Source organism: Peromyscus leucopus, chromosome 3 (assembly GCF_004664715.2).
Source record: "Peromyscus leucopus breed LL Stock chromosome 3, UCI_PerLeu_2.1, whole genome shotgun sequence".
Classification (NCBI taxonomy): Eukaryota; Metazoa; Chordata; class Mammalia; order Rodentia; family Cricetidae; genus Peromyscus; species Peromyscus leucopus.
This window is the reverse complement of record NC_051065.1, coordinates 145,444,593-145,465,722: the sequence shown is the minus strand read 5'-3', so window position 1 is coordinate 145,465,722 and position 21,130 is coordinate 145,444,593. Positions and strand designations below refer to the sequence as shown.

Below are 21,130 nucleotides of genomic sequence, written 5' to 3'. Positions count from 1 at the left end.
ACACGACAGACCACACAGTAGGGCTTATGCAGAGCCAAGACTGAACAAAGGCTAATCCTTGGGGGCAAGAGAAGGTCTATGAAGAACCAAAGTACTTATCCATTGCTGGTGACATTATACATGAACTTTGTGACTACATCTGATCTCAGTATCACTTGGGAGGCTGATGCAGGAGGATTGCTAGGATACTGAGGCCAGGCTGGAGCTATATAGTGAATTTGAAGTCATCTGATGGTACAGAGTGAGAACCTACCAGGAACAACCACAGCAAAGTTTAGAAAAACAACTCACCACCAACAACAACCACAAAAAAGTATGAAACCCAACAACAACAAGCACCTTCATGACCAAGCATTTCATGTTCTGAGTCATCTTCTAGTGTTATGTATTAGAGTTAAAAGTTCCCTTGGTTCAGTTTGTCTTAGTTGGAGATGGGACCCCTCGTGGCAGTGATACTCAGTCAGTTCTGTAGCAACAAGATGTATTGTCAGTAACAAGATGAACTGAGGACACCAGGGAGAGAATGTGAATGTGCACTGTAGTTGGATGTGGTAGTGGGTGATGGGATGGCCATCCTGAAGAAAGGGGGAGAACTGGACTTGTTGAGAAAATGGCTTTCCCTAGTGAGAAGAACCAGGAGGCTGGTCTTGACACACTCACTCTGTAGAGATGGTCTAACAAAGCAAGCCAGAGCCAGCTCTGCCAGTGTGCAGAGCAAAGCTAAGCAAGTCAGTGTCAGAGACAAGAGTTGGGATTTCTGGCATGGAAAAGACCATGGCCTGCATATGCTGTGAAGCTGTGTCTACACAGAAGCATGTGCATCCCATATGCACACACATACTCACATATGTGTGGGGATATACACACATGTAAGGTGGGTGCATTGTGATCATTGCTCTGTGCCAGGGCACTTGCCAGCATGTTCTGTTCTGTCCCCTGTGAAGAGCAACCCAGTGGTTACTCTCAAATGAAGAAGAGTTAGACAGTGCATTAGTCACTTTTCTCATTGTTGTAACTCATGGTTCGAGGGAGAACTGTCCATCATGGTGGCAGGAACATGAGGTAGCTAATCACATCATGTCCACAGTCTGGAGCAGAGAGCAATGGATGCTGGTGCTCACACTATGTTCTTGTGTTCTTTCTGTTCAGTCAAACTCTCCAAATGTTGCCTACATTCAGGGCAGTTCTTCCCTCTTCAGTTAAATCTCTCTGAAGAGGTCCTCACAGACATGTGCACAGATCTGTCTTCAACACAATCCTACACCCAGCCAGGTTGACAATAAGCATTAACCATCACAGTAAGATAGGGTAAAATGAAATGACATATTAGTGTTCTTTACAGGCAGGAAGGACAAATGCCTACCATGCTATATTTGCATGTAGTTATGTATTTAGATTTTCATCCTGCAATCACATATAATTTTACATTGTAAGTCATAATGAAAAAGCTTGAAATCAGTGGACATCTGATTGAAATTCTGGTGGTTGATTTTCAGAGTCAAGAGAAAGTGTTTGAAATCCAGAAAGAGGTAAATAATAGAAAACCATTTTCTGTGGTTTTTGAACAAAGACTGCTCTTGTTTTGTTATTTGTTTTTAGTGATGGCCATCAGACTCAGGCAACATACAAGGTAGATGTACCTGCCACTGCGCTGCATCCTAGTCCCAAAGACCTGCTCTTAAAATATAACCGCGTATCCGTCAGAAGTCTAGGTTCTAGGGGCCGGATGAAGCCACACATAACCATTCCTGATCAACAGAGGGATTTTCTCTAAATCCTAAGAGTGAATTTAGACAAAATCATACTCCTTAAGCTTTTTTCACAATGCTTGAGCACGATTAAACACTTTCACTGTTCTTGTGTTATGGACTCACATTCATTGTATAAACTAAAGCATTTTATTATGGAAGTTTCACACGCACACACACACACCTCATGCTTTGACTGTCTACTCATCTTATTTCCATCCCATCTCCACCCGGAACCCTTCCTTCCCAACAATCCTGTTTTCAGGACACCTCTCTTCTTGTTTGTTTCCAAATATGAGTAACTTGGGCCATACTGGCTTGTAGACGCTTGACTTCTTTCTGAGGGACTGACATTTGTATTTGCATTGATGATTTTGTATTGTAGTTATTCATGGTTTTTATTTGCTTCCTAGTCAGCATTCTGAGTGTAATGTGTCCTGGGGAGGTTTTGTCTGATCCTGTCTATCTGGGATTCTAAATATAGCTTGTGATTTTGTGTCCACTGCTTTCCCTAGATGTGGGAAATTTGATGTTTTCATTGAATTCTTTTTCTGTGTCTTTAGTTTTTATCCTAGCTTCTTAATTCTGCACTAAGGCTTCTTAGATTTGGTCTTTTGATCAAATGCACACACACACACACACACACACACACACACACACACACACACACACACACAAGTAATGTAGATGGACTATGTGATAGTTTTAGCTCTATTTTATTTTTTATTTGTGTGTTATGAATACTTGTTACTTTGAGTGTGTGTACATGTGCATACAGTACATGTGCATGTGTGTGTGTGTGTAGGGGGGGCTTGTGCCTGAAGAGTCCAGAAGGGGGCGCCAGATCTCCTGAAGCTGGATTTACTGGTTTTTAACCAACCTAACCTGAGTGCTGGGAACTGAGCTAGGGTCTTCTGGAGAGCAGCAAGAACTCAGACCACTGAGCTGTCTCTCCAGTCCCCTGAGTTGATATCTTTGTTTCCCATGTGTTTTCCTTTAGTTGTTGCTTTTTTAAATTCACTGTTGAATTTTTGGGTTTCTGAAACAGATTCAGTCTAGGCAGTCTTAAACTCTCCGTGTCACAGAGGATGAATTTGAACTCCATGGCATTGAAACAGCACTTGAATGGAGAAAACATAAGCATTGGGGGACACTGGACAAAAATCACATTAAGTTCCATAATCCTTTGCAGGATACTCAGTGGCATAATATCCTCCTTTCTGCCACCATTTTGATAGTCCAGACTGTCTTCGTTTCCTTTTGTTTACTTTGGCTTAGGGCTCTTTGACTTCAGTTTTTCTTCGAATCAGCTCTTTGTTTCAGTGAGCTCTTTGTATTGTTTTAGTCTGGATCCCACTCATTTCTCCTTCCATCTTCTGCATGTCTTTTCTGCTGATAACTTGGAGTTTGATTTGTTCCTCTTTTTTAAGGCCTTGAGATTCATTATTATGTTATTTACTTAAGGTTTATCTGTTTTTATACCATAGGCATGCATAGCTATAAACTTCCTTCTAAATTTTGCTTTTGCAGTCTCTTAGATTCTTGGTTTTCTGGGCTGTTTTTCAGTTTTCATTTGCTGATAGGAATTTTTTAAGTTTTCTCTGATTATTACTTCGATGACTTATGATTGCTCAAAAGTATATTTTTCAATCCCCATGTGTTGCTACGATATTTGAAGTTCCTCTTGCTGTTGATTATAGTTTCAATCTACTATCACCTGCTAAGAAAACACACTATTTGGGTTTGTTGCAGACATTGCTAATTTTGGTATCAAGCTGGGATTCACTATGTTCCGATTCTGAAACTTTTTTGTTTTTAAAGTTATACAGTCCTAGGAACTTGCAAAGGTCAGGGGAACTTAGTGGCTCTTTATTCGGTTTCCCCAGTGCTCACGTTTTCTACAGCTCTATTGCAGCTTCAGAGCCAGAGAAGTCACACCAATCATGGGAACTGTAATTACTTTCATTCCTCAGTGTTTGATATAAGATATCTGAGCTGTTATACGTCTACATGTTCATAGTATACCTAGAGAACGCTGCTTTGGAGAGATTAGTTTCTTTTGCTAAGTACTTACATGGTGGGGAAGACTGGAACATTCAAAACCCAGCTGATTAATTTAAACCATATTGGAAAAGGAAGCCAGTTACTTCAGCTCTGAGGCCTTCGGATCAGATGTTTTGTCTGGATTTCCTGGGAAACGGCCTCTTTGTACCTCCTGGCTTTGTGTGAGCCGGTCTCGTGGCTCTAAGTGTGCTCATTCATTCACTTTTAAGACCCTCATTTGCTTTAGGGTCTTGATTTGGCTGATTGGCAGGACGTTTATCAACCTTCCTAGCTTTTCTAGAAAGAAATGATAGATTGGAGAAATAACCATTCGATTTATAGCCACAATTACTTCTCACTAGAAATCTGGATATTTTTTACGAAGCTGGTGCATAAATCAGAAATGATTTCCATCTTGAGTGGGCTTCGTCATCTTTCAACTTGTCCACAAACAGCCTGCTTCAAGACATACAGTCCCTTTAATGCCGTTCCAGTATTAAATTTCCCCAAAATTCTCTTAAATTGCTTGTATCAAAACCCCCAGCACATATCAAGCATTCTGACTTCAAAGTCAAACAATTCCAGAAGAATCCAGGCTACTGTTTTGTACAAATAATTGACAGATGCCTGCATTTGAGCTTTTAAAAGTAGTAATTGGCAGGGTGCATTATTTAAAGTGCTTTGCACCACATTGGTTGATAACCTTAATAATCTTTCACTCCTGGCCTTCTGGCATCGATGAGATTTAGACAAAATTAGATAGAGTGAGATTGTATCTCCCTGGCATGTAAGTATATAAAACAAGACAAGCAGAAGTCTCAGATGCACACATAAAGGGCAGTGGGAGGGACCTGTGCTCTTAGATGGGGCTGCAGATCAGAGCTCGTTGCTTGAACTGACACAGACAAACTATGTTTGGTGTAAATCTGTTTTCTTCCCTGAGAGTTGCAATACTTTCTAACTATGTAGTGATAGTTTATCCGAAGGTTGAAATGAATTTCATTTAATTTTTTCCAGTTTCATAAGATTTAAAGAAGTGGGGCCAGCACTGGCTATATTGCTAAGGTATCACCACTTAATAGTTTTGCTGTGAGCATTCATGCTGACTGACACTTGCCAATGGAAAGCTCAGCCGCGAGTGAATGGAGGGAGGATATTCCTCCTCAGAGACCTAGGCTTTCCATTCTCAGACACAGAAGGCTTTTCCCTCCTGGGGACTTAACCCATTAAAGACAAGCTGGGGGGCTGGAGGGATGGCTCAGTGGTTAAGAGCACTGGCTGCTCTTCCAGAGGACCTAGGTTCAATTTCAGGCACATAACAGCCCATAACTGTCTGTAACTTCAGTTCCAGGAGATCTGGCACCCTCACACAAATATACATGTAGGCAAAACACCAATGCACATAAAATAAAGAAATATTTTTTTTAAAGGACAGAAGCTGGGACATTATAGAAAATGACAGTCCCCAGTAGATCTCCCACTCTCCAACTGCCTTGTGAAGGGGAAGTTGACAGGGGCATCCTTGGTTCCTTGGAAGCTCTTGCTTTACTCACAGGCTAAGAGAACTCTCTGGGGACAGTGGCCTCCCCCCCAGTAAGCTGTGCTATCCAACACCCCCCTGCTGCCTCTTTCTGTAGTGGACACAGCTGTGGGCTGCCTCTTTAGCATCGTGGCTCCAGCTGAGGGGTGAGAAAGGCCAATGCCTTATTTTCACCAAGTCCCATGCCCTCCACCCTTTCTTCCTGAATCACACGTCTAACTAACTATATACCTGTGTCCCTGAAGGGAATACTGTACACAAGGGTATTTTTTCCTACCAGTATTTGGTGATAGAAGAATATTAAGGAAGTCATCCAGGGCTGTAATTCCTTGATTATTATTTGTAAATGTACATATGAGTCTTAGCTTATTAGATCCAGCATTACTTAATGAATTGTGAATATATTCATCAGTCTATTAAATAGAAATACATTTATAATGGGTTAGGACACAGGCCATTAGAATCACTTGGCTTATGCTTCTTTCTCAATCTAGTCCTTGGAAGGATTTACCTTGCTTCTTATTCTTCCTAATCCTGTTTCATGGTTGTCATAATTCTTAGTAGGTTGATATTATTAGTTTCCGTTACACAGATGGCTTACAGGCACTCATGGTAGAAGATTACACAGTACACAGTTCTGAGCATTCCTCCTCACCTGCTTCTTCCAGAGCACTGATTCTCAACCTGAGCATTGCGACCCCTTTTGGGGCTCGCCTACTAGATACTTACATTATGATTCCTAACAGTAGTAAAATTACAGTTGTGAAGTAGCAATGAAATAATCTTACAGTTGGGGGTCATCACAACATGAGGAACTGTATCAAAAGGTTGCAGTGTTAGGAAGGTTGAGAACCACTGCTTTAGAGGATAAAACTTGTGATGGTCTCGTCATATACTCATGTTTGTTTCTGCTTGGGACCAGGTCACACATTTGTGAGGCAACCTATTAAGACATAAGAAACATCCTGTACTTGAGGAAGGAATGGAATCCAACCTCAGTGTGGTGCTTTCTTCATAGTTGTGTGTGTCTCCCACCAACCATACAGATGTAGCACATCCTGAAGAGCTTTCTCAGGCATCATTCAGTACACACACCTCAGAGATGACCATTAACATTCTGGGCAGGGTATAGCGATAGAGAGATACCTACCTCAGAAGATGGTTCCTTCATTCTTCGTTACCTTTTGATAAGAGTAAACACGGCCCTAACCCATCAACCCCTATCACTGCAGCAAAGAGATGTGTGACCACCAGAATGCCTTTACCATGTGTCCCCTGTGTGACAAGTCCTGTGACTATTGGAACCTCAGCTCAGCCTGTGGGACTGCCCGAGCCAGCCATCTCTTTGACAATCCGGCCACGGTCTTCTTTTCCATCTTCATGGCTTTGTGGGGTAAGTTGTCATTACAGTATCTGCTCAATAGGGACTGTCTTCAACAGGTACAGTGGCCAGGATGAAGGCCGTAGCCTTCAATTTATTTACTTCAGTATATTTTCTTCATACTCGAAGAAGTACTTTAAGTATAATACCTTTTCCTTCTTTGGTGAAATGTATGAAGAGAAATAGGAATATCCTTTATGGCTCTCCATGTTTTCTCCCAGAGGAGTAATGTTGACTCCACACTGGCCTCACATATGACTTACAAGGATCTTGAACATGTGCGTGTTCTAAAACCTGCTGGCAACCCATAAGGCACCTGGCACTTTTCCTCAGCCATATGAAACCATAGAGACTGCAGCGGAGAGTTAGAACGCTGGCGTGCTGCCATGGTGGGGGACAGTTGGTATTAAGATGGGCTCCTGACTTTCAGATCCCATGCTATTTTCTGCACCCCATGTGTGTGGACTGTGGAGATTTTATTTAATGTAAAATGATGTTTTCAATATTCTCACCAAAGGTATTTGTGAAAGAAATTAACAAAGAATTCCTTCATGTTCCCCTTCCTGCTTTCTCCCTGGAGCATCAGCATAGCTAACTCGCTCTGCACCATACTCATCTGAAAACACACACACACACACACACACACACACACACACACACACACACACACTTTCTTACAAACTGGGGACACCCTCCCCATGGCATCTGGTCAGTTTGGAATGACACAGCCCTGTGCATTTAAAAAGAGCCCAAGTCAACATGTTTCAGTCTGTGTTATTACCACCTGGCTTGTACTCACTGGTGAAAGCGCGGGACCTCCCGCATCCATTGGATCAAAGTTCAGTAGGGCCATAGTCCTGCTGCAGAGCCCGCTTGATTTATCCCCACCTCTGCAGGGGCTGGAGGACCTGCCACGGATGGCCCTGAGTCATAGGTTCCTAAAAGACAAGGAAAGGAGGAGGAGGGAAAGGGGAGGAGGAGAGAGAGGTGAGGAGAAAGAGGAGGAGGAGGAACCTGTTCTCAGTAGCATCCAGGGAAGCAGATCACAGATTTCTCCCATTCCCTGTGGGAATCTCTTCTTGGTCCAGACAAAGCTTGTCTGGAAAGATTCTGTATTGCTAGGTTTCCACCAAGTGCCTCCAGAGGGCACTCTAGTTTTTAGTCTCAGGGGACTCCCAGAAGTACCTGGGCAGCCCTTCAAGATAGAAGCCTACAGGAGGAGATGGAACTTGTGCCTTGTCAGTCAGCAGAACCAAGTAAAGATCAGCTTGCTGCCTGGGAAGCCAGGGGTACCAGTGCCTCCCACCAAGCACAGCATGGGTAACTACCCTGGGATCCCCTTGAACCAATGTGGAACCCAGACTACATACTCAGTTTTGGATTTAGTGCAGACCAAGCTCCTATCCATTTGCCTTGTTGATACTGTCACCACTTTGAGTTGTGGGCCCAGGGTCTCCCATGAACTTTCTTGAGACACACCACTCCCTGAAGCAAGGTGAGGTTCTCAGCTACTTTTCACAGTCTCAAGCCCCAACCACTGCCTATGGTCTGTACTCAAGAGTTTTGGTAAACAGAGTCTCAACAATTTCTTACCCCTATCCCTGGAAAGCACATAGAGGTGGGATTGTATTGGGGCTTCCCGGTAGGACAGTTTTTTTTTTTTTTCCCTTTTTAGCAGCCTTACTGTGTTTTATGTGATTATGTACTTTGGTGCAGCAGCCAAAAGCCTTAGGCATAATTGCCTACAAATTACAATTAAAAATTATAGTAATGCCTCTCATTACCATGATTATAATGATTAGTGGTGCAGTGTCGGGTGGCCCAGGCTTGCCAGGAATGGGCTGAAAAGAAGCAGTTCTGAGCAGAGAGAGAGAGAGAGAGAGAGAGAGAGAGAGAGAGAGAGAGAGAGAGAGAGAGAGAGATCAGGTGACAGTGAGAATAGCGTTTGAAGATGCCTGCATCATGAAGACACTAGTCTGCAGATCCCAGCCTGTCAGAGTATGTGCCCAGACTCCTGCAGATCTAGCCTTAGACTGCAGTGGGAGATGAAGTTTTATCAGCAGTGACAAAGAACTCACAGCTCTGAAGAGAGACAGAGAAGGCTCTGCTAAGGAAGGCTTAGGCAGTCTTCAAAACATCTTGGTTCTGTTCCTTGTCAGCTGTGGGTCCCAAAGCCAGTGAATGCAGACCTGGCTCTGTCCACAGTTACTAATGTTTCCTAAAGTCAATGCTCTTAGCCAAGGTGGTGCCTGGTTCCTTTGGCCTTGGTGTTGAAGCTGTGTCCTCACCTATAAACCGGGTGAAATAATACTCCCTGTAGCATTCCTGTGACAATGGGTAAGACTGTGTGCAAAGCACTGATGTGGTACTTGGAAAGTGAGCTGAGTGTGATGGCACCCTCTCTTTTCCATCACCTGCATGGCACCTCTGCTCATTATTCCCTGGCTTCTCTTCTGCATGCTCACAGCCTGCCCTCCCTTTGTTCAGGAGAGGCTACTCGATCAGTACACCGGTTCCTGCCCTGCATATATCCTCTCCAGGCACTGTGAAGGGTGACAGGACAGTGTCCCCAGGCCAACGTCAGTCTCAGGAGTAAGATGCATTCACAGGAAAAAAAAACCACTTCAAGTTCAAGGGAGAAAACTACATATAATGGCAGCATGATGTAGCTGCAAGTAAATAAAGGTAGCTTGAGTAGCTGCACATTCAGCCAGCACAGGATTATGCTTAGTTCTGTAATGTGCCTGAGTTAAACACAGGTAGTTGGGATCTCGGGGAGAGTTTTCAACCCTGTTAGAGCACCATAGACCTGAAATGGCAGTCAGAAATTCAGCATGGTGTGCAGTGAGGGCCACCTGGCTGGCATCATGGACAGTGCAGAGCTAGAGGGAGGACTCTGGGGAACGTCCCTTCCCTTCCTTTTCCAGATGTTGTGACCATAACAAAGGTAGGATTATGGAGGAAGGAAGAGTGACATGGACTGGGTCAGGATGGGATGAAAGAGGAACCTGGAGGGTGAGGTGGGAGATGGGGAGAATTCACACAAGTTGAAGATGGAGGGGACTGGAGGATGAGTAAGCAGCAAAGCAGGTGTGAGGCCTGTTGGCAAATGATGGAAGAGGTCCAGACAGAAGCTCTGGGCCAGACACGCACACATGCCTTAGTATCCAGAGAAAGCTGAGAGCTTAAAGATGCAGGAATTTAAGAAAGCGAGATCGAGGCTTATGTAAGTTGGGTAGGGGAGAAGTGAGAGGGATGACTAAGCTTCAGGCAGAGATGATCTGCACAGGCAAGATGAGTCTTATTAAAGAGTCTACAGACCCCAGTGTAAGCTAGCTTCCCATTCAAACTCAAGGACGGGTTTGTTTGAGCTTGTGGTTTCTGAGGTTTGAGCCCGCAGTTGGCAGGCTCCATTGCTTTGGACCTGAAAGGAAAATGTCATGGTAATAGGAGTGTGTGATGGAAGTATCTTATCTCACAGTGACCATCAAGCAAGGAGAAAGAGGAGGAGGGGATCTGGGGATAAAATATTGTCCTTATGAGTATACCCAAGAGACCCATTTCCTCCAACTAGATCCCATTTCCTGAAGTTTTTATCACCTTTCAACAAATCTTAACATTATGAACTCATCAATTGATGAGATCTGAGCCCTTATGATCCAGTCATCTCTCAAAAGCCCACCAATGAGTAACCAAGTCTTTAACGTGTAGCTTTGAGGCGATAATTTAGATCCAAACTATAATTCCCTTCCAGTTTTATTTTCCTTATCCTATAAAATTTCTCTCATTTCTTGGCATCAGTATCCTTTTTCTCCACAATCTGGAAGTGAGGAAAAGTTCATGTGTCCTTTTAATATAATCATATGTGATTATATTAATATGATATTGTGAGCATTGATAAAGGACCACACATCCAAAATAGCCCCTTAGGACTACATTGCTCAATGATCTTAGAACTGTCTACACAGGTACACCCTATTATATTCGTATGATGACAAGATTACATGTTGATGCATTTCTCAGAATGGTTCCCCCTTCATAAGTGACTATGTATCTATAGGCACTCGGGGATATGGAGTGTTTTGAGTAGCTCCAGGCAGAAAGCCATGGGGCTCAATGCTTCAATGAGAGCTCCTGAATTGGAATTCTGTAAGTGTGTGTCCCACCTGCACTGGTAAACTCAAAGGCTACCCAGACTCCATTCTTCATAAATAATTGAATGCTTTCCTTCTTTTTAAGCTACCATGTTTCTGGAAAACTGGAAGAGACTACAGATGCGGCTGGGCTACTTCTGGGACCTGACTGGGATAGAAGAGGAAGAAGTGAGTTCCCTTGCACACTTGCCGGGGCCCTTGCTTTTCTCCGATCCTAGAACTAGATGCCCTGAAGGGAGATAGTCACTTCAAGTTTGCTGTCTCATCAGCTGTTACTGGCTGGGTCTCTCATGGTTTCTTGGCTATGTCATGGTTTATAAGCACCAAGGGGAGTTCAGATGCTTCCTTCAGGGGTTCAGACTCTTCCTTTGAGTTGTGAAGGTGTAGTAGGGCTTAGAGATGGGAAGAGGGCCCAGTAGCCTAATTTGGAAGAAGAAATGGCACAAGATTCACAAACAAGTGGCAATAAGTAACCTTGATACCAAGAAGCCAGAGAAAAATGAATCATTGGTTTAGAGCTGGGACCTGTCAGAATGCCTGTGAGCCTGTAGAACATGAAGGCGGGGAGGTATGGGGGGTACAGATGAAGGTTACTGGGGTAACTAACAGAGAAAGATCCACCAGGTCACTTTGGCAGGATTCAGTAGACTGAATTGAGAAAATGAGTGAAGGGCAAAGGGTAGATTCCTTTGGGGAGCAGGGGTAGATGATATTTAAGGTATGTAAAAAAAAAAAAAAAGTAATCCTTCCTTTTCATCTCTTTTGAGAATTAGCACATTAGCCATGAATCTGATAAGCTGAGCATCATAATTATAAGAGTTACTAATACTGGATGTTGTTCATGGGCTAAAGAACAAAAGTGGGTAGCAGATAGGAACTCTGGTACTGTAGGTGGTTTAGATGACAGTGAGGGAATATATCTGCAAAGTCCAGGACCATTCCACTATCTGAGTATTAATTTGCAAGGCAAGCCACAGATGTTACAGTGGCCGCTGAAGAGTAATTCTTCTCCTCACGGTCCTATGGTCACAAGTCTGTAGTAAGGACTTACTACTATCAGATGGCCAGCCTTTCCTCATTGTTACTATCCAGGCGAGCTCTCCCACACTGCCTCAGCCAGTTCACCCAGTGCAGCTTGCAGCAAGGAGCAGGGCCAGTTCTCCTGCTCCCAGGACCTCAGATCCGGGTCACCCACACTCACACCACCAGGGCTAGCTTCACTGCTTTGCCCAGGTGAGGTGCAGGGGCCTCTCTTCCCATTGCCACAGGGGGCATATGGTGGAATGGGGTCAGCTCTCTTGCTCTCAAGCCCTCAGGGCTGGCTCACCTGTGCACCTGACAACAGGGTCAGCTCTAATGTGCTGGGCAGGCAGGGCGCAGGGCCAATTCTCACGTGTGCCCCACCTAGTCAAGGGCAGGGCTTGCTTTCCCACTCTGATGACCCCAGGGGTCAGCTCTCTCACCTGCCACAGGTGGCAGTGGGGGGAGAGAGGGCATCTTTCACTCACCCATGGCAACACATGGCAGATTGGAGGGGGGGGGCAGGCTCAGCTCTCCGGGTCTCAATGCCTTCAGGGTAGATTCACCTGAGTCCCTGACCACAGGGTCAGCTCTAGTGTGCTGCCCAGGTGAGGTGTACACCTTTGGTACAGGGTAGGGCCGTCTTTCCTGAGTGTAAGGGAGGGTAGCTCTGCCCTGAGGGGCGGGGAAGGACCAACTCTCCTGCTGCAGTATCCAGAGAGGGGCAGGGCCAGCTAGCTATCCCAGGGCCCGTGAAGGGGAAATTTGGTTTTAAGGGCTGCGGATGTAACTCAGTAGCAGGTCACTTGTTTGGTATGCCCCAGTGTGGGATCTAGTTACTTGCACCAAAACATAAAATCTTATAAAGAAAAATCAGGAGTTTGAAAATTTGCTGAATTTTAATGGACAAAAGAGAGAATAAGGGGCACCCCCAAGAAGGAATCAGCAATCATGACCCTGATCTGGCAAGCTAGGGGTGTATATCAGTAATAGCAAGATGCCTTGAAAGGTCTGAGGAGTGGAGAAGACAGGGATCGGGAGCTAGTGAGGGACAAAGGAACCAGTACCATCTGGTGGCCAGAGCAGGGTTGGCATTGATTGTTATCTGTGTCTCCTGGGAAGGAGTGGAGAATTGTTAGACAAGGCATATGTGACTGGCATAGGAGTCCTGGGCTTTACATAAATTACTGCATATAGAGGTGTATTTAATTTACATTCCAGTGAGTGACATGGGTATTAGTTGAGTGTTGGCGAGAGGGAGGGAGTTGTCCTAGAAGGCCAGTAATGTTTTTCCCAGGCTCAGGGATCCTTTCAACATGCTCTTTTCCCTGTGGTATTCTCCAAGAAACACTCACCTTCTCAGGGGGAAGGATGGAGCTGATACACACACAGGCCACAGCCCATTTGCCTTCTGTCCCTCCTACATGGGGTGTTCTCAACATGTAGAAGTGGAATAAGCAGGCTGGAGCAAGTCCACCTTATAAACTGGGATACTAAGAGACAAAGGGTGGAGTTTACTTTCTTATGAGGGTCAGGAGGTGGGTGAACAACCAACCCCTAGGGCCAACCTACAGGGCCAGTACAGGGTGGGTGTCCTTGTGGACTGACTGAAGGATGCCTTTGCATCCAGTGTCCCGTCCTTCTGTCCTGACTGACCTTCATCCAGGCCAGATCCTGAGGAGGCTTCCGGATGGAAACAGCTTCTGGAGAGACTGTGGATTCATGGAATTTGGCATCACATCAGCCGTCTATGGAGTTTATGCTTAGGGACTATTACATTGATCTGTTTGCGGCTGAATGTGGACTAGATTCTGCTCTGTCCATGAGCTTATCTCTGTCCATGAGCTTATTTGCCCAGCTTTTGAGGGAGTCTGTGACCTCATCAGGTCAGCTTGGCTGCAAACAGGGATAGCCTTGTTTGATCTGCCTCAGCTGAATAAAGGACAACTGGGCTCTGTGTGTCAAAAAGCTGGGCTTCTTTTAAATGGACAAATGAGGTTTGAGCTTGGGTGAGGTGGGCCACAGCTCCAACCATTGAGTCTAGAGATGGTTTGGCATCACCCTTCTGGTCATCAAGGGAGAGCCCAGGAGTATCCTTTAGTCTCTTTATAGGAAACATGAGGAAAAAAGCTCCTGGGTCTTGACAAGGTTTAGAACACACATTCTGGCAGTTGATATATGGTGTTGCGGCAGCTTTTAATCATGACCTTCCGTTGGAATAATGAAGAAGCAAAGCAAAGAGATGTTGGTGGCCAGGGTGGAAAACTTCAGTCTACATTTCCCAAAGTATTTCAGCAACATCCTGACTTGTTACAGCCAGAAGCTGTTCTGTGGGAAATGATGAGCTGAAGAATATTGGAGAAGTGTCTTTAGCAGAGCACTTTCTAGACCTTTCGGTATGCTCACCAGAGTCTCAGGAGGATGATTTCTTGGGAGATATTATTCTGGAAGTCTTTTTTCAGCTGAAACTCTCTTGGAGTATACCTTAGGGAATGCTGTACTGGAGAATGGAGAATGGTGGAAGCTGAACTGAAGTAAGCTTCAGCTACATTTAGAGATGTCTGTGCATTCTACATGGTGAGAAACCCTGTCACTGTGAGAAACACAAAAGGGTACAGAACAGACAGCCAGTCCTTTGGAAGAGAACAAGACTCTGATATGGGCACAGCCAGAGAAAAAGAATGAAATGTGTGAATGGCTACAATGTGCCTGGAGTGTGTGGTGTAAGTTATAAAACTCTAGGGAATTGGAGAAGAATTTGCCTGGTGGGTACATCGCAGAGACAGACTCCCGGAAGGGGTGGGTCTGGTGTGCCTTAGAAGACTGTGTGATGGCGGAGAGCCTGCAAAGGCACCGAATGTTATTACCCACCATGATATACTATGCTCCTTAACCACTGGTAGTTTCTCCAATGCCACAGTTTGTCAGGAAAACCAGAGTAGCCAGGTGTCTCACAAGTTGGCGTCTAGTGTCTTTGACATATGGGTGATAACAAAGAAGTGTGTGCTTCTGGAACAGCAGAACCCGCTGTCACCTGAATCTGTACTTAGAGGTCTGACACCAAATTCCACGAACCAGAAGAATCTCTCTAGAAGCTGGTTCTGTTTGGAAGTCTCCTTAGGAGCTGTGCTTAGAAAACAAATGGGATCATGAAATCCTCACACCTTAGGAATTCATCTTGGAGCTAGCCACTGTGGGAAGGCCTGTCAAGAGAGGCCTGTTGCCCACTGCTAAGTCCCCTTTGAAGTAAGCTGTGAATCTTACTGGCCCAGTGTCTGTAGTGATATGACTCATTGGGAGCTCTTTCTCATGCCTGGTGAGTGATAATCCAGGTTGGACTGGCAGAGTAGCCGAATGATGTCTCCTGAGTATTTACTGCTGTATTAACCAGTGAGTTGCTCACCTATGCTATGTAGATGGGTCCAGGCAATGAGTTTTAAGATTCTCCCATGACCACCTTGGCTTTGATGTTTATTGGCTACCATTTTAGCCTGCAGAATCATGGAATAGAGAAGTATTGTTGCTTCCCCAAACTCCCAGCTGTGGGGTACAACTATTTCCAGGAGGGTCTGGGCTCCTTGTAAGTGAGCTTGAGGCATGAGGAGAGTGGGGGTGGGGCAGTGCTATTCCTTTCTCTTTGTCAGTTTGTTCTACAAAACATAGAGCTTCTTGTTGTATCGGCTGCCAGGTTAACATCTTCTCTCTCCTTTCTCAACACCGGCACCAACCCCAGGAACGTTCCAAGGTTTGGTTCTCAGTGTGACAATAAGTGTTGTGTGTCTCATTTCTCCCTGCAGCCTTGTGTTCTTGGCATAGAGTCCTTGTAACTGTGTCATGTGGCAAATCATGTCTGATAGTGTCCATGCCTAAACCCAGTTTGATGTACTTATGGTGTCTGGTTCTGAGCCACAGGCCCAGGTCACTCTCCCTCCTGTTTACTAACTCTGCTTACTGACTCTTTGGTGTAGGAACACTCCCGGCCTGAGTATGAAACCAAAGTACGAGAGAAACTGTTAAAAGAGAGCGGCAAGTCGGCGGTTCAGAAACTGGATGCGAATTCGCCTGTGGATGACGAGGTGAGAGGCTATGCTCATGGCTCTTTCTGGTCTTTGTCGGTGCCGGTTGCTGTCTGTTTGGGTGAGACACTGGCTGTGAGAAGGAGTGACTGTGGGCAGGATGGAATGAGAACTTGATGTTGCCATCATCCAGTAGTTGGAGTCCCTGGGGAACAAGCTGTCATGGTGACTAGATCCATGGAGGTCCTTGTGGAACTGTGTGGACCAAATGGGAGGGCACGTTGGAGAAGAGAGAATCCATCTCGAGACTGTCTCCTGTGATCAGCATCACCTAAGTACCTGTTACCATATCAAGCCCTACACAGCTGCTAACCTCCCCTGGATCCTTGTTCCCCACCAGCCACTGGCCTAGGTTCACTCTATTCATATTTATTCTCATGATAAACCTGCAAAGCTGGTAAAAATGCTGTGTAAAGGAGAGCTCATGAAGAAAAGTTATATCTAAAGATTGTGTCAGTGTCTAGAAGTCACACAGCTGATACATTTAGCTATGTCAGGAGTTCTAACCTTTGTCTCTGCATTTAACCATCCTGACACACTGTCCTCAGAATAAATGCACTTGAGAAATCAAAGGATAAAGCAGGAAACTGTTCTTAAGTCCCACAGAGGCAAAAGCATGCCTGTATTTGCTTGAGTTACTCACATGATGTTCCATACATTTCATTCTTCTGGGTGGGCCACAAGGAGGAAGGAATGCGATGTTTTTTGGGTTTAAGGAATTGCTGCCATTTGTAAATACTTATGGTGAGTGTGTGTGTGTGTGTGTGTGTGTGTGTGTGTGTGTGTGTCCCCTTGGCAGTACCTGTCTCTGAGTGCAACCCTGCTTTTAAATCAAGATTGTGTGTTTATGTCTTTCCTAAATCCCATTTCTGAAAAAAAAAATCAACAAGAGTGAAAATCTGTTGTTTTTCAATGTGTCTTTTCTTCATCCTGGATATGAATTCAAATTTTATTATATTTTGCATTCTTTAAGTTGCAACCATTCATGTTAACATGCAAATTTATGCAAATACCAAAACAGAAGAATGTGGTGTTTTTGAGCCCAGAATACTAGCATTTTTTTAAAAGAGAAAATAAGACTTAAATAGAAGGGGGGCGAGGACCTGTGGTTTTTTTGTTTTTTCTCCTCTAGACTAAGTCCAAGAATACCAATTAGTCAGAGAAATGGTGAATTTGGTCTTAGAAAAGGCTGACGGTCACTGTCGCCTTTGTCACAAAGTGTATACTCTGTGTTTCATCAGCTTCAGCAGCTCCATGGAACTTTCTTCCTCTACCCTAGAACAACATACCATGGGTGACCTTACAGAACTCACACACAGCTTTTACTGACCAGCGACTCATTCAGTTCTTTAAAATAATCCTTTATTATTTTCAATGACAAATGTGTGTGTGGATAGGCATGTGAGTGCAGGTGCCTGCAGAAGCCAGAGATGGCTGATCCTTCCAGAGCTGGTGGTCTAGGTGGTTGTGAACTGCCTGGTGTGGGTGTTGGAAATCAAATTTGGTTCTTCTGGAAGAATAGGAAGTGCTCTTAACCATGGAGCCATCTCTCCACTCCTGACTCATTTAATTTTTAATTCCATAGACGGGAATGCCAATGAGCTGGAATTCTGTACAGTGGAACTGTGGTTCTAATATAAATATTGCTTGAATATATATGCATGATAGGTCAAATAACTTTCGGGAACTATGAATAATTAAAAAACATCTGAATGCATTATGAATGATGCATATGTTTATATTGTAGCATTCAGTTCAGCATCTCTATTCACTACCCTGTTGAGAATGCAAAGCTCAAAACATCTAATGGGCAGTGGGAGGAAATGAGTTTCCCAATGAACAACGTGAGATAAACATGGCCTGTGTTTGTCAGAATCCTTTTCTTGTTCTTTCAATTCTGGGAATATTGTAAATGCTTCTTCCTGTGCTATAAATCTAAGTGTTGATGGGTGATAGTGATGGTGGACATGTTGCTGCATTGGTATCTGATGGAAAGGATGCTTCTCTTTCTTGGAGGAAGAGTTGTGGTCAGTCCCCACTGCAGACCATGCTTTGGGGCATCAGGGAGTATGGGATGGCTATGAAAGGCACCTGATCTAGGGAGCAGACTGGAACTAAGAATCAGAGTCTAGCTAGGCTTGCATACATGCACTGATTTCATCCCAGTAGTTCACCTGGACATCCCTTCACTGTCACCTCAAAACTCAATCTTCTCTCCACACATACCTTCCAATTGAGTGGTAAAGGCACTATCCTTTACTGAGGCTCAGATTGACATGGGACACCCCCTAAGACCACACGCTGTTTGGGGGAGCCAGCCGCTGGTTCTCTTTAACCCCAGAGACCCACCACTTTTTTTCCCTTTTAAAATTTTGAATATATCACGTACATTTAAAATTGAGATTTAATTCTCATACTCTAAAAATCACCCAGGTTTGATGTGGACATAGTGACACATGCCATGCTTGGGAGGCAGAGGCAGGAGGGTTAGGAGTTAGAGGCCAACTTCCTTCAGTACTTAATACATTGAGGTCAGCCTGAACTGTATGAGACCTAGTCTCAAAATATCAAAAAAAAAAAAAAAAAAATACACAGTATAAAACTCACCCATACAGTTCAGTTGTTTCCAGTACCTTCATGAATTTATGCAGCTGTTCCGCACAATATATGCTCAAAGCAGTTTTATTGTTCCAACGAGAAATCCTGTACCCAGCTGGGGATGTGGCTCAGTGGTAAAATGTTTTTCTAAAATGCATAAGTTCCTGAGTTCACGCCCCGGCACTGCAAAGTAAAGCAGCGCAACACAAAGCAAAACTTGAATAAAACTTTAAAAAATGTTCCTCTTACCCAGTTGCCAAGCTGTGGAAAACAACTAATATTTCTTCAGTGTCTTGAGATGTGCTGTTCTGGAGTTTTGTGCAAATGGGTTCACTTAATATGTGGTGGTTAGCTTCTCACTTGGGAAAGTGGACCCATGTCATAGCTTCTATCAGTATCTCACTGATTTGTATCGCCAAGTAGTGCACCATGTTTGGGATTTGGTTTATTTTATTTATCCATCCATTGGTTGATGGATGTTTGAGTGATCTCCCTTTTTCCAATTATAACTAGTAATGCTATGAATGCTTTGTATCTGATATTTGCTTCACTATGTGTTTATATTTTCATATATATACATGTGTATCTAACAGTAGGCTTACTGGGTCATATGTTAACCTCTGATAAGTGGTTATGCCATTTCCACATCAAACACTTATCAGGTGTGTTTTAACTTTATTCATCCTATTGATAAAAGTAGTATCTCATTGATATTTTAATTTGCATTTCCTTAATGAATAATGATGCCTAACAGCTGCTCTTATGCTATTGGCCATTTCTATGTCTTTTTAAGAAAAATGTCTAGTTAAATCCTCCACCTATTTAAGAATTATGTTAATTGATTTTTCATTCTAAAATAGAGGTTTTTTTTTTTTTTATATATATATCTGGGACATTAGCCCTATATCAGATAACATAATTTATAAACATTTATTTTTACTTTATTGATGATACCATTTAAATCACAAGTTACCTATTTTTCCTTTGTCAATTGTGCTCTTGTGTCATGTGTAAGAAATTGCACAGTGCTTGCTTCTAAACACACGTACTAACATTGGAACAGTACAGAGAAGATTTCATGGCCCTGTAAAAGGATGACACACAAGTTCATGAAGCCTTCCATATTAAAAATAGAAATTATTGCCTAGCTCATTGTCATGAGGAATGTTATAGCTCTAACCCATATACTTAGGTTTACAAACACTTGCACTAATTTCTGTAGATGATATAGAAAATCCAAATGAAGTTCTTGCATGTGGATACTCTATTGTCTACTAAGGGAGTATTTTACCTACTGAATTTTTCAACACTCTCATAAAATTAATATAATATAAATGAATGAATTTACATCCAGACAGTTTTTTTCCATTGTTCTACATGATGTTGGATAAAAGTAGTGAGAATGGAATTGTCTTGTGCTTGATCTTAGGGAAAAAAAAAACCATCTTTCATCATTAAGTATGTTGTTGGCTATATCCACTGATTAAAAAAATATAAAATTCACCCAACAATAAACATCATATCATGACAACACTCATTTGAAATGACAGGTTCTCCACTGTAATAAGGTGGTAACTATGTATCCTTGTTGAGGAGGGCCAACATGGTGAGGCCCAGAGGTTAGCACACTCTGAGTCAGAACCTGGAATTACCACTGCATTTTAACCATGCAGTACAGCCCCTTTATGGGGGTCTCTTCTGCCCCTTTGTCTCATGGAGAAAATAGGCATTAGAGCCTCTGCCCTTCTAACAGTCAGTCATTTTTTGGTTGATAGTGCCATGATGATGTTGGTCACCAGCCCATCCTTAGGAATTGGACTGTTCCTTATGTAACTTCTGTAGCATTAATTTATTAGTCTTATAGATGCTCTTAGTGACTTTTAAGGATCTTGACATCAAAGAAATAGTAATAATGATGATGAAAGTAACATTTATAGAGGCTTTACAGTAATATTCAGTTTCAAACCCTAATGGTCCCCAATTCTGAGATGAGAAAACTGAGATTCAGTAAGAGCAATCACTTGCTCATTTGAGTCTACATGTGGTAAAACCACAGTGTTCTCTTAACTTGGAGCTCCTGGGTCTTCCCTTATCAGATCTTTACACACTCTAAAATGTCTTGCTTGCTGATCCCCTGAATGAAAGGCAGGGAGTACTATAGTACTTCATGGAAACATGGTAAGAGACAGTGTGCTGCCTGGTAGTGAGGGGCTCTGTAAATCCTAGCAGAGTGACACTATTTACCCAAAGTCAGCAAGAGGGGCAGCAGACAGTAAAGGAAACCCAGGAAGATAAGCACAGATATATGTTGTGTTAGGAGTATGATGGAGTCTGGAACTGTTAATAAGAGAATTGGTTGGATTTATTTCCTAGGCAGATCAAATCTTTATCTAGAATACCCTGTCCTAGACAGTTAGGCAATTTCCTAAAGTCCCCCATTGCCAGTCTAATCTTTTCCTCTGTTCATATAAGATGGCAGAGTTATAAATGGAAGCAAGATGCTAATTATAGATGGCAAGAATGAGAAGCAGAGCTGGGTTTTGCTTGTCAACCCTCTGAGAGTTCATTCA

General features: G+C 43.5%; 1 protein-coding gene and 1 non-coding gene across 2 annotated transcripts in view; both read left to right on the top strand.

The window, feature by feature from the left end:
- The window catches only part of LOC114708794 (anoctamin-2), a 185,258-nt gene that overhangs the window by 56,707 nt on the left and 107,421 nt on the right, over positions 1-21,130 (top strand). Inside the window, exons 6-8 of the mRNA XM_037204326.1 lie at positions 6,564-6,724; positions 10,952-11,034; positions 15,855-15,962. Of these exons, the coding sequence (XP_037060221.1) occupies positions 6,564-6,724; positions 10,952-11,034; positions 15,855-15,962 (352 nt within the window). The remainder of the gene's footprint in view (positions 1-6,563; positions 6,725-10,951; positions 11,035-15,854; positions 15,963-21,130) is intronic.
- LOC114708835 lies at positions 19,586-19,689 on the top strand. The gene has a single exon (XR_003736850.1). It is a non-coding gene; the product is annotated as a U6 spliceosomal RNA (small nuclear RNA).